We start from the raw sequence: 14,471 nt of genomic DNA, 5'->3' as shown, positions 1-14,471 counted from the left end.
TTGTTGATTCAATAAGCCTACTTGTATTTATGTGCGGTGATGTTAGTTCGCATTTAGTCATTTCATTTTTAATGACGCTTTTTTAACTTGACCTGGCTGTATAAAATGAGTTGCATTCAGGTTTATTTATTCCTTTATTTAACAGGGACAGTGCACATTGATCAACATTTCTGTAAATGTGCCAGTTAGCCAAGAGGTTTTCTTCAGCATCAAGTCTAATTCAAATAATAAATTATATTTAATTGTAAATGTAATGTCAATCATGTTCAACCAGATCTATTCATGTAGCGTCGCTCACGTAAGTGTACCAGGTTAGCAATGTTGTCCCTTTATTTAGGGCATCCTGATCTCAATTGGACTATGCTGATAACTGAAATTACAATTTTTCAAATTCACTGAAATTGAAATTCACTTCAATTTATTGGTCCATTTAAAATGCTTTCACACTGTATTTTCAGCATGGAAGACTGTTGCTGACCCTCAGAGGGCCACTGAAGTCTTCAGGAGGAATTTGCTTGGCCAGAGGGAGGAGATGGCTCCTCTTCGGTTAAGCATTGACATCCGTGAAGATGTGGACAAGCAGGAGATGGCCATAATAAGCTTCTATAAAAGCCGACAAACTAATTGGTCAAGGCCCTTAAGATGGACTTTAGAAGGTACATACTACAATTATTTGGTTGATTTCATTCTGGTTTAGTTGTCTCCTGTCTATCATTTAAGTGCAATTCATTCTATTTTGTAGGGGATGTCGCCACTGGAGATGGTGTGACCCGACACCTTTTCAGCCTGATAATGAAAAATCTCCAGCACGGGTTCCACATCAACTTTGGTAGATGTTCAAATTCATTTATTTATTTTGTTTCCAAGGGTCAATACATTCTACCGTAGTAGTTGAGAAAAACACCACAGGGCAAGACACAGATAAAAAGCCACACATACAGGTGTACAAATAGTAAAAAAAAAAACAATACACAAAAAACAAGTACAAGTAAGTGGTGGACATCTGATATAGAAAAAAGTTACAATATTAGTGAAACAAAACATTTAACTTTTTTTGTTTTCCATCTCATATATTTATTTTACAGGTAACTCCAATACTACCTTGCTGTTTGAAGGACAGCAGGACCACCTAATTCCTTCAACCTCACAGATATTAGTAGAGAGCGAGCTTTTCCTTATGGCAGGCAGGATGATGGGGCATTCTTTCATTCATGGTGGTCCGTGTCTATTGGGTCTCTGCCCAGCCGTTATTCACGTGTTGCTTGGGGGCAACATGGACACAGCCACAATACAGCTGGAGGATATTGCTGACCCGGACATCCGACAGACAGTTGGGCTGGTATGTATAACAATTTAATAACTTTCCCATGTAAATTGTGTTTACTAAATAGGTCTTCGACTATCACTATCTGCATAATGGGAGGACAGAAAAATAAAAAAATCTCTTAAGTTATTTCTTTCAGCAATGAGTTACTAAGTAAAGGAAGGGATTACTGCTTTTTTAAGTAACTAGTAATGTGTAACGCATTACTTTGTTTGAGTTACTACCCCAACACTGACTAAATATCAATTAATCCGTTGATTATAATTATTTGATTACCAAAGCTTGATGGAGAAAGTCAGCTCAGTGAGTCTGACAGGCAGGATGTCACAGCATTGGCACTCACATGGGACCTCCCAGGGGTCACTGTGGACAACAGGAAATGGCTTTTCTACAGAATGCTGCAGATGGCGGTAAATACACACACACACACACACACACACACACACACACACACACACACACACACACACACACACACACACACACACACACACACACACACACACACACACACACACACACACACACACACACACACACACACACACATTTATCAGCCTATTCATGAATAAACATTACCCATGTCTACTGTATTGTCTTCATAATATTATTGTCAAGCCTTAGTTTGTATCATGGCTTATTAGGACACCCAACACGTTATTGTAGGTCCAGTTTAATGCACAACTGAGTTTTACATATGGAGTCCCTGCTCTGCTCTGTCTCTCCTTTAGTGTCCTGTATCTTTAGATAAGGGGTCCTTAGACAACATTGAAGAACCTGGCTTAGAATATAAATAAATATGTATTCATTCCAACAACTATGTTATTACTAGCGTAAATCATATACTGTAATAATTTACATGGTAATAAACATAATGTCGCAATTATTTTGCATCTTTAAGGTAATTGGGCGAACAATGCGCCAGATCAAACAAATCCGGAAGGGCTTAAAGGAGACAGAAGTGTTCCAACTCCTGACAGGAAGGGCAGATGTGGTGCCGATGATGTTCCCAAGACATTCTGCTACAGCTTGTAGTGCGAAGGTAACATTGAATGTAGAATATTAAATGTAATAATTCTGCAAGTTAAATATCTTAACTTTTTGACTCCAGCATGTTATACATCTAAAATATTATGAAAGTGAACATTTTGCAAAAGATCATTAAATGTGCAATGTGTTAATGATGTTATTGGAAAACATAATTTGTCAACAACTATTTTATGTTTACAATGGTATAGCTTTACAAAAATACAATGTTCCTTGATCTAGATTTTTGTTTATTCCAAAAGACAGATTTTTGTATACCTGTTATCGTTACAGACCGTGCTTGACCATATTGAGTTGTCGTCAGATGACGAAGGGGAGTACTCTATGGCTGTCAAAAGTCAGGTTGCAGAGTATCTTCGCCAGTTCATTGAGAATGGTAATTGATTTTCTTTATATTTGTTCATTCTTTAAGTGTGTTTAAGAGTTAAAGTTTACAAAAGAGGAGTCAACTGTCCCTGTGACATCACTGGCAGGATATCATTAAGACGGCTTTGCCCTATTTCTAAAAACAGGGATTTATTATTTCATTTTCTTCCATAAAAAGTGTTGTAACTTTGTTGGGAGGATGGCTTTCTAACCGATGAGTGCTTTATTAAAGCATATTCATATTAAAGCATATTCATAATATGCTATCATGTTTCAGTTACTCTTCAAAATATTGTTTTATTTCCATTTCCTTCAGCATCCCCAACACAGCTAAGACAACTGGTCACCTTCTGGGTAGGATGGGACGTTCCAATGAACGGAATGCAGATTCATGTGGTGAAAGGACATTTTCCTCGGTAGGGATATTCAAAATACATGCCAAGATTATGAATTCATCATATTTTTCTTATGATGTGTAAGGCATACTTAATTTGATGGAGAGGATTTGTTTATCATTTGTCTAATAAATTATGATTATGGTTTTGATTTTTATTGACAGAATGTTCACATGTAAACTTAGTCCCTTTAGCACTCATGACAAAATTATCATTTGGTAAACTTAATCAATGAGACAGAACATTAAAGACAAATTCACTATCAACTAACTATGAACATCCCTACCCCCAGGTCGTCCACCTGCTTCCTGACCCTGCGCCTACCTGGCCATCATGAGAGTTATTTGTATTTTGCAGCACAGTTAGAGCAGTGCATTGCCACCAATGAAACAGGTTTTGGTCTCATCTAAGGCCTGAATCTAATTTTTGCGATTCAGGCCTGTCAATAAAGATTCTCCTGGACCCACAGTTCATGAGTTTTTATTTGTGTAAAGTGGCAGAAGCAACTAACACTGGGTGAACCACATGCAATGTTACATAATTGAAACAGCCACATTACAAAAAGCCTTGTTAATAAACCTTGTAAAAATATTTTTGAGAAATGATTCACCATGAATGAAGATGCCTGTAGGCTACTATAGTGCTGTACAGTGTTTTTATGTTTACATTTAGAGTTCAATTTGCTTTGACAAAAGTGCAATAACGTCAGAGCCAATTGTCATAATAGTGGTAAAACATTGTGAAAATATTGTACAGTATACATTTTATGGAAATATAAGTGTAATGAGGTATAGGGTGAGATGTAGTAGTCCAACAATATAGCCTACATACGCTGTATACTCTATACAGCTGTATTGAACATTTCAAAGTTACTCGATTCTGAACATGTGACACGTTGTTAATACAGTACTACAGACCATGGATGTATAATAAGAGCTACAGGCCGCTGTCAAGGACTATAATGACCTTTGCTAAGGAGGATCAAGAGAGAGAAAGGAAAATAGGTTAAAAAAGACGGAGCGCTGGACGTCAGATAAATCACCAGAAGAAGGCAGACAGGAAGTAAACACTAACAGGCAGTGGTGTAGTGGGCGTTGGACGCGGGGGTACGCCGTACCCCCACTTATTTGGAGAATGATCTTTTTTTTAATAGTCTAATACAGGGATGGGCAACTGGCGGCCCGCGGGCCGCATGTGGCCACCGCCCTCACTTTGGGCGGCCCGCGAGTCAATTTACAAAAATATATTGGTTTCACAGTTGTAAACAAGCAAATCATTTGAACCAGACCCCACTTGTAATTAATAATATTCACCGCTAGAGGGCGCTCCCCCCAAATTCATGAGGCCTGCAGCCAAATGTATATTGTCTTCTGTTTACCTCGCGGCTTTCCTCCGTTAGCGGGAAAAGAAACATGAGCGCCCAAAAAAGAAAACTGAACCTAGAAAACCGTCTCTTTCAGCCAAAATGGGAAATAGATTATCTGTTTACAGAATTCAAAGGCAAACCTATGTGTTTGGTGTGTCTTGAAACTAAATCGGCAATGAAGGACTACAATTTAAGTCGCCACTACAACAGCACCCATAAAGACAAATATGAAAAGCACACAGGAGCTGCCAGAGTCGCCATCGTTGCTGACCTGAAAGGGAGAATATGCAGCAGACCTTTTTTACCAGAGCCACGACTACACAGCAATCGTCTATCACGGCGTCTTATGCCGTTTCCCTTGAGCTTGCTAAAGCTAAGAAGCCCCTGTCTGACGGCGAAATGGTGAAAAGTTGTGCAGTCCAGATGGCTAAAGCATTCGGAGATGACAACATGGCTAAAAACTTTGAAACCGTCTCTTTGTCCCGTCGGACAGTGACACGAAGAATATTTGAAATACAAAATCATGTCGAACAAAAGGTAAAACAAGTCATGCATGACTGTGCATACTTTTCCTTAGCGTTGGATGAGAGCACTGATGTGACTGATGTGAGCCAGCTTCTCATCTACACACGGGACATTAACAGTTCATTTGAAGTGCACAAGGAGTTATTGAAACTGGCTTCTTTCCATGGCACTACCAAAGGACAAGATATTTTCGCCACTGTTGAAAATGTTGTAAGTGCGCACGAAGGATTTCACAAGCTCTCAGCTGTTGTTACCGATGGTGCGCCAGCAATGCAAGGAAAGCGCACTGGATTTGCCGGCATCCTCCGCCAGAGTGGCGTTGACTGTCCAATAGTGCACTGCATCATACATCAGGTGGGTAACATTATTGTTATCTATTCTAATGGTTTTGAATGTGGGCATTCGTTGTAAAAAAAAAATCAGGCTAAATCAAATTTCGTTTTGATATTGCAGGAGGCTCTGTGTGCCAAATCAACGAACGTTAGCCATGTCATGGATTTAGTTACCAAGACTACTAATCTCATTCGAGGAGGGAACCAGTCTCTCAATCACAGGAAGTTTATAGCCTTTTTGGATTAAGTGAACGCCGCATACGGTGATTTACAGATAAGGTGGATGAGCCGTGGAAAATGCTTGGAGAGGTTTTTTGCGCTACGCGCAGAAATCCCTGTGTTCTTGGAGGACACCATCCAATGTGATACAAGTGCGTACTGCGCAAAACTCAGGAATACAGATTTTCTTCTCGACATGGCTTTCCTTGCGGACATTACCTCGCATCTTAATCACCTGAATATGCGGTTACAGGGAAGATGCCAAACCGTGTTGGATCTATATGCGCACATGAACGCATTTGTTACTAAACTGACTCTGTTTAAAGACGGATTTTCAGCCGACCGTCCTAATCTGGCGCACTTCCCGTCATGTGAAGAGATGCGCCAAAATGCCCCCGAATGTGAGAAAACATTACCCAAGTACAGAGCCGACATAGAAACACTGCAGCAGCAGTTTAAGAAGCGCTTTCAAGATTTCCACACCATGCAGCCACGCATCGAGTTATTCACTAACCCCCTCTCGGCTGCAATCATCGAGCAGCCCCCTGAGTTGCAGCTTGAAATGTGCGAACTACAGTCAGCCCCCTTTCTAGCAAAGCGCCAGGAGAGGGGAATTTCCTTTTGGAGACTGCTACCCGAGTCCCGCTTTCCACTCCTCAGGGATTTTGCGCTCTCAATGGCCAGCATGTTTGGCAGCACTTACATCTGCGAGAGCAACTTCTCTATGATGAAGCACATCAAGTCAAGGGAGAGAAACAGACTGACAGATGAGACACTGTTCCATCTCATGCAAATCGGATGTACAAATGTTGATATTGACATTCAGTCTATTGTGCAGCAGCAGGAGAGGCCACAAGTATCTCATTAAGATGTATAGCTTACTGATCCAGCTGTGGGTGAAGTTCAGAAAAATGCATATGTTCCTGGTTTTATGTATGGAATGTGAGGGAAGCATAGAAACACAAAACAAAGATGAATATTCGTTGTTAAACTCAGTGTTAGTGTTTGGTACAATAAACATTTATTGCCTATATATATTTAGTTATTTTCATTAAATTAGTAGCTAAAGTTGGCTATTTAAATGTTGTGGATATAGTATCCTGCCGATGGAAGTGAATGGTCACGAAGTGGCCCTCTGGTAGTGAGGACATTTTTTTTTGGCCCTCACAATCCTCAAAGTTGCCCATCCCTGATGTATAGCTTACTGATCCAGCTGTGGGTGAAGTTCAGAAAAATGCATATGTTCCTGGTTTTATGTATGGAATGTGAGGGAAGCATAGAAACACAATACAAAGATGAATATTCGTTGTTAAACTCAGTGTTGGTGTTTGGTACAATAAACATTTATTGCCTATATATATTTAGTTATTTTCATTAAATTAGTAGCTAAAGTTGGCTATTTAAATGTTGTGGATATAGTATCCTGCCGATGGAAGTGAATGGTCACGAAGTGGCCCTCTGGTAGTGAGGAAATTTTTTTTTGGCCCTCACAATCCTCAAAGTTGCCCATCCCTGGTCTAATAAATATAAAATCATTGCCAGTATTATCAGTTGCAAGTGTGTATTTGTTGTAATAATGACAAAAACATAATACATTTCACAGTAATTATAATAAAAAATAAAAACGATTTCCTTAAAAAAGTATGATTCACGCTCGTGACCCCGCGGCGAGCTGGGGGTGTGTCGTCTCGCTCGCAGCTCGCAGCCCGCCGATTTTTTGCGGCAGCTCTTTCCCTCAACGCTAACGAAAAAGCTCTATAATGGCAGGCAAACATTTTTTACTTGACTTCTTTTCTAAAAAGAATATAATTCACAAGAAGAAAGAGGCTAGCAGCACCGAAGCTACAAGTGAAGCTGCTACTAGACTAGTACTACATCATCACAAGAGCCGCCTAAAGACGTGGATAATGCTAGCACTAACGTTAACGTTAGCTGCGCAGCCTGCGCTAGCAACGTTCCCCTGGCTAGCTCAAGCTCACCTTTCCCAGAGGTATGGACGGAGGAGATGTGGCGGAGGAAACAAGAGGCATACCCGTGGATAGACTGCAAGCTGGAAAACTGGGCTGCAAAGTTTGTTCATCCATTTCGGATTTATCAGTCTTCAAAACGCTGTGTGTGTGTGTGTGTGTGTGTGTGTGTGTGTGTGTGTGTGTGTGTGTGTGTGTGTGTGCGTGTGTGTGCGTGTGTGTGCGCGTGTGTGTGTGTGTGTGTGTGTGTGTGTGTGTGTGAAACAGCACTGTCTGCTTATTTGCAATGTGGCTTGGCCTAATCAGAATAATTTCAAGTCCAGATTCAATGTTGTTTGCATAAGTAGGCTATATTTTTCGTTTCGTTTATTTAATAAGTTAATTTCAGGACAACTTTGGGAATTTTGTTTGTTTGTTATGAGTTTTAAATATATTTGGAAAGTGGAGATAGAGAGAGAGAGAGAGAAGCAGCGCTGTCTGCTTAGTTGCAGTACAGTAACTAAAGTAGGACTGGAAAAATCTGAAAAAATCCCCACTACACCACTGCTAACAGGAACACGGAATGGGCTCTGCAGTGTTTAAGGACTTGTGAGTGGATCAGAAACTGAACAAAGTTGGACTGTGCTGCCGTAAAGTTGTTGTCGCAGTTCAAGCCGTTGGTGCGCCGTGGAACGGAGTTTTTTTTCTTATCGGAAGAAATAAGATAATTTTAAGTCAATACAAATAATTTCAATTAATATTGGGAGTCGAGTCGTTAGTTTGTTTAGTATCTGTCCGTGTAATAAGCGGGATAATATGCAGCAAGGCGGTCATTGTGGGTAACAGAATACCGCCTTTTCTCTCATGATATTATGTAGTTAGCCATATGTGTATGATTATATACATGACGTCAACTCGACCCTTAACCCCTGCTGCAATAAAATTGATTTTTTTTGTATCTGTATTTTTCACGGATGCATAATGGGAACTTGTTTTCTCGTGAGTTTCCTTTGACACCATCAACCTATTATAAAACCTTTTGGCCTATGCCATCTACTTCCAGTCCATGGGACCTTATTTCGGAAAAATAATGTATTGAAGTCAATGGAGAGAGAAAACTTATCTTTCGATCCCGTTTGAATTGTGTCATGAATTACACATATGATGTTTGTCAATCTTAAAAAATAATTTCCATGTCAAAAAAGTCACAGTTTGTCGTAAAACTGTTGAAATATAAGACTATGAAAAATACGCAACTAGAAAGACTACAAATCCCAGAGTCGCGTGAGTTATGTCATAACTGTTTTCCTCCACTAAGAGATAGCTAAGATCAGCGCCATATAGACAGAATCTATCTATATGGCCCTGGCTAAGATAAGATAACTTTAACAAGATGCCTGTTTGCTTAGTACCAGGTTGTTATCATACCAGCAATGGGTCTTGCTCGTTCTTTCGCTTCCCGTCTGATGAAAGGACCAGGAGTGGCTGGATCAAGTTAACTACCTAGCTAGTAGCTAGCACGTTAGTTAGCATTACAGCCTTGTCATTTGTATTAGCCTTAACATGAAGTAACATTAAATAACCCAACATGTTAAATAGTGAAGGATTATTTGAATTATTTGAAGTATTAAAGTAACGTGTTATGGCAGGAAAGTTCAATCTGGTATATTCATTTTAATGTCACCTTATATAGAATGTGTGTTAAACTTGTGATTTCTGCATGGTGTGACTTCTGCCTAGCAGATACCAAGAAGAGGCCCCTAGGGTCTCTCGGTTAATTATCAATAGTCCTTGCAATTAACAGGGGAAGTCCCAGATACATTTTCAGATAATGTAGTTAAAGTCTTGTAGAATTAATGTTTATCTCCTACACATCCTGCAGGCCTTGAGACTTGGGTCACCCAGCAGTGACCAAGATAAACATCCTTTTTAGTTTATCAATAAAATGTATTCATTCCTAGTAAGCTGACTTTGGGGTGAAGGGAAGTTCAGGGAAGCCATTAAGCCACAAGAACAATTAAACTTCTGTTAATCAACCAAAACTCATGACTTTCAGGGGACAGGACATTCGGACCTATAACAAGGGTCACTTCATAGAGAATATGTGTGTGTATTTCTTACTGTGATCAGATGTCCTGTATAATCATTTATCAACTATTCCTGTATTGGTGTTTTATTTGATTCCTCTGCTTTTATTCTTTCATATGTGGGTACTGGAGGGCTACAAACATTGTGGAGAAATTAGCCTAAACATGTTTTATTACTCTATATGAAATGGAAGCAGCTTTTATGACAGGGACGAGAGAGCTGGGGGAGGGGACATTCTTACTGAGATTTGCAGCATGTCAAATGATCAGGGAAATCTACTTGTTTTAAATAGATGTGTGTGGTTGATTACTTTGTATTAATAATAGCAGTATGTGTAAAGGAAGCTGGAAATATGCAATGTGAAACCTTTTATTTGAAATAAAGATTCTGCAGGGAATATTCTTAAAGAACAATAGCTCAAGTGTCTGGAAGAGCTGCAGGCTAAATGAGTGTGCGGTACTTTTTAACTGCTTGAGATCAGAGCTGATGTTTTCCTGTTGTTATTATTGTTTGAGGTTAAGGTAACTCACATGTGTTATTTGTATAATCCAACTATAAAAAACTATATCTTAAAACTATCTTTATAAAATGCCAAAAGTATGTGAAACTTGCAAGGAGGGGTTTGTTATCTCGAATGTAAGGGTCGCCTCTGGCTCGCGCTGATTGGCTGTCTTTTCTAAGTGGAGGACCCCTCGGGGGGTGGGGGGGGGGGGCTTACCAAACGACACGCGGAGACGAGGTTGGTTTTAAACATCCTCCAAATCTCCAACAATAGTAAGAGTAGTAGTCATATTTTGTGAACCCTTTGAAGAGTACTGTCACACCGGTGTGATTATTCTATAATACACAATTTAAGCCCGGGGGAGAAATGCTAACGCTACATTAGCATCTGCGATCTTTTCTACTTCACGCTATCTTCACAAATGGTTGACATTAAACATTAAAAAGACCAGGCAGTTCAGAGAGAATCAAAGGAAGGCAGGCAGGCAGCTTTGCATGACATTCTTCTGGACGTGTTTCATCGTGGTGATAGTGAGGGTAGCCAATCCTTTTGTTGACAAGACAGTAGTGACGGCCATCTTGGTGACGTGTGTTGTTGTGCTAGACCGGAGATGTAGTTCATTCAGCGTTTCAGACAAACAAATGTGTTACTTCAGAGTTTTACGACACATCTTTATTTTTTTGATTTGCAAAATTATCTTTTAAATTGACAAACATCATATGTGTAATTCGTGGCACAATTTAAACGGGATCGAAAAAATATCTTTCTCTCTTCATTAACTTCAATACATAATTTTTCCGAAATAAGGTCCCATGGAGGTCCACCGGAAGGGGAGGGACTGCGCCACTCTCCATGGCTGTGGTACAACATTGTCCTCTTGGCTATATGGCGCTGGGCTAACCGTTACCTGTTGAGTTATAAAAACGTTCAACCATGGAGCTCGTCGGTGGATCCAATCGTCCAAGTTTGGTATGTAGCTTTCATTTATGAATAATATATACATTGGAAATGTATTGACTTTTCACAACAAGTCCGAAATGTTTAATCTGTAATCCAAGCTAAAAGGATAAATGTAGCACGTTTAACGTTATGTCACTGCCATTTTCAGGGTGAAGGTGGCAAACCAACGTAAAAGCAATAATTAAAGATGTTTGCATATCAATTGTACGATATGGGCCTCCAGATAAATTGATAATTTGGACCATAATAAACAATGTTGTTACTGTTTTCGAACCTACATACATTTTATATTTTTAAACATTTAACCTCTTTATAGAGATCTTCCAAATAAATAGGGCATTAGAAATAAATTTGGAATACAAAAGCACCCTGAAATAATGCCTATATACATTAAAAAATATATTAAATTAAATGGGGTTTCAATGTGTATAGTGTTATGCGTTTAAAAAAGACACACGTTGTCTTAAACTTGAGTACTTTATCTTTCAGATAAAATACATAGCTAACTGCACAAATGCTGTGAACTGCCGCTTTAGACTGGTGCACCCACCATTGATGTCCCACAGGTCCCAACCGTTCATCAACGGTCCCAACCGTGCATCAAAAAATAACCTCCCTCTGGCAAACGTACACGGCAACAAATGGGATTACATATCTTCGACCTACACATTGTACTACACAATAAGTAGTCTTCACAGAGTTTTTTGCAGGTTTACCTTTAGATTTGTTGTTTTGTAAGGAATGAGTAAAGTAATTTGTCCTAACTTGTCATCATGGGTAACTTAAAACATGCATCATTCCACTGCAGGAACTGCTAAGGCATCATGTCTTGGAGAGGCTTTACACACGACTTCAACAGGCTCTCCAACAAAGGCTATTGGAGATTGACTTTTTGGAATTCTTATGGACCCAGGAAATAGTGTTCATCAGCACAATAACACCACAAATTGAAATTCCCCAGGAAATCACAGATGTGTTAGCTGAGCTGAGCTGCTTGTTATGGAGCTACAGGGAAAGCCAACAACAGCCAATCACAACTTTAACTCAACAGAGTGAGAATGTAGTCGGACGCCCCAGACTTGAAATGTCTGAGCACTACCTAGTTTATCTGCTCGAAATGGGCATGCCTGCAACGGTAACTGCAAATTTGTTAGGTGTGTCAAGAGCAACAGACGGATGAATGAAGTAAACATTTCTGTTAGGAGACTGTACAGAACATGTACAAACCATGAGCTTGACGAAATGGTGTCAACCATCAAGATAACAATGCCTAATTCTGGATACCGCTTGGTGAAAGGGGCTCTTCTCACACAAGGACACAGAGTACAGTGGGATCGGGTCAGGGCATCAATGCACCTCTAGACACTCTTGGTGTTTTGTCAAGACTAACACGTTCGGGTTGTGTGGTAAGATGCACATATTCTGTACCGTGTCCCAAATATCTGGTGCACATTGATACCAACCATAACCTTATCCGGTAAGTTCGAAGTGATTATTTATAGAAATTCAATTTTGTGTTTATTTGCCATTGCTATGGTCAGGATACGTTTTTGTAAGTAATATTGGGATTTATTTAAACATGCAATGTTTTTTTTCTTTTTACAGTTACAACATTGTCATTTTTGGAGGCATTGATGGCTTTTCCAGAAAGGTGTGTTACAATACTTAAAGATCCATAGACATATGTGGGCAATGGGAGAACTGCATAATCCCATTCATGATCCTGATGATGTTGAGGTAATAACATCATCATTTGTATGGGATATGTGCATGGAGGAATAAATGCATAGGAATCATAACAGCGGAAGAAAAGCATACATATTTTTAAAAACTGTTTTGTTTTTTGTGACAGAGATGACAGATCCCCTACATTGACTGGGAGGCCAGTGGTCATCTGCGTGAGGAACACTCGGGAATAGTTGTTCCTGTCACCCAGAGTCCTCTGAGCGATCAACAGATGGAACACCTTAATGCTAATATTGACCCAATTTTACCATCAGATTCCTTTGGAAAGGACATCTACTTTAACACCTTACAGTGGGTTCTCTTTACGACTGGAAATTAAGAGCAATGGATCCATGGACTACCAGTAGCAGACAAAGTATTCAGATAAGTAAAAGTCTTGCCTTTATAGTCTTACTTAAGTAAAGGTATGTAAGTACTAGCAAAATGGACTTACATTTGAAGTACTCATTATGCTTTTAAAGGTTCTCTGTATGTGTTTTGATTATATAGCTGCATTAATGTGTATGTGTCATTTCACTAATGTAAATGTTTATGGTTAATATTGACGAAACTTTTGTAGTGCTTTTTATACTGTTGGCTAGTTTAATATATACCAATGCATTATATTCTCATAAGTGATTATTTACGTTTCTCAGAGAAACAGCCCTGTTTCCAGCATTGTGACTATGTATTTGCAAAGGATGATACAAGCAAAACAATCTAATCATACAATTAAATAAAGTTGTTGCATAAATGAAGTGGAGTAAAAAGTAAGAATAATTCCCTCTTAATCTATAAAATGGAAATACTAATAAGTAAAGTAAGTTTACTTGACTACAGTCCAGTCCTGTATCCTACATAATAAAATATGACAATCATGAATGTCTTTCTTTTTATGAAATCAGTATCCCACATTTGTTTTAAACACTTGCAAATGATATATGCTAGAAACCAATGGATTGATATACTATTTACAATGTAAAGTCCTGTACTCTGCAGGTGCTGGTAAAGAGCAATACAATGACAAAACCTTTCCAAACAAAACAACTAGTACGTAGGCAGGCAGGCAGGCAGGCAGGCAGGCAGGCAGGCAGGCAGGCAGGCAGGCAGGCAGGCAGGCAGGCAGGCAGGCAGGCAGGCAGGCAGGCAGGCAGGCAGGCAGGCAGGCAGGCAGGCAGGCAGGCAGGCAGGCAGGCAGGCAGGCAGGCAGGCAGGCAGGCAGGCAGGCAGGCAGGCAGGCAGGCAGGCAGGCAGGCAGGCAGGCAGGCAGGCAGGCAGGCAGGCAGGCAGGCAGGCAGGCAGGCAGGCAGGCAGGCAGGCAGGCAGGCAGGCAGGCAGGCAGGCAGGCAGGCAGGCAGGCAGGCAGGCAGGCAGGCAGGCAGGCAGGCAGGCAGGCAGGCAGGCAGGCAGGCAGGCAGGCAGGCAGGCAGGCAGGCAGGCAGGCAGGCAGGCAGGCAGGCAGGCAGGCAGGCAGGCAGGCAGGCAGGCAGGCAGGCAGGCAGGCAGGCAGGCAGGCAGGCAGGCAGGCAGGCAGGCAGGCAGGCAGGCAGGCAGGCAGGCAGGCAGGCAGGCAGGCAGGCAGGCAGGCAGGCAGGCAGGCAGGCAGGCAGGCAGGCAGGCAGGCAGGCAGGCAGGCAGGCAGGCAGGCAGGCAGGCAGGCAGGCAGGCAGGCAGGC

At 40.7% G+C, this 14,471-nt stretch overlaps 2 protein-coding genes across 2 annotated transcripts in view; both read left to right on the top strand.

The window, feature by feature from the left end:
* Window positions 1-1,233: 1,233 nt before the first annotated feature.
* LOC307022754 (uncharacterized protein) lies at window positions 1,234-3,542 on the top strand (the record flags this gene model as incomplete). The annotated part of the gene is made up of 6 exons (XM_079655647.1): window positions 1,234-1,339; window positions 1,606-1,734; window positions 2,226-2,366; window positions 2,645-2,747; window positions 3,054-3,153; window positions 3,425-3,542. The coding sequence occupies exons 1-6, from the start codon at window positions 1,274-1,276 to the stop codon at window positions 3,540-3,542; spliced, it is 657 nt and encodes a 218-aa protein (XP_079511773.1). The 5' UTR covers window positions 1,234-1,273.
* A 3,749-nt stretch (window positions 3,543-7,291) lies between these two features.
* The window catches only part of thap7 (THAP domain containing 7), a 52,793-nt gene continuing 45,613 nt past the window's right edge, over window positions 7,292-14,471 (top strand). The window contains exon 1 of the mRNA XM_079653329.1: window positions 7,292-7,644. Within this exon, the coding sequence (XP_079509455.1) occupies window positions 7,567-7,644 (78 nt within the window). The 5' untranslated portion in view covers window positions 7,292-7,566. The remainder of the gene's footprint in view (window positions 7,645-14,471) is intronic.

Source organism: Notothenia rossii (genome assembly GCF_949606895.1).
Source record: "Notothenia rossii genome assembly, chromosome: 10".
In the NCBI taxonomy this organism is placed as follows: Eukaryota; Metazoa; Chordata; class Actinopteri; order Perciformes; family Nototheniidae; genus Notothenia; species Notothenia rossii.
This window is presented reverse-complemented; position numbering and strand designations above follow the sequence as displayed.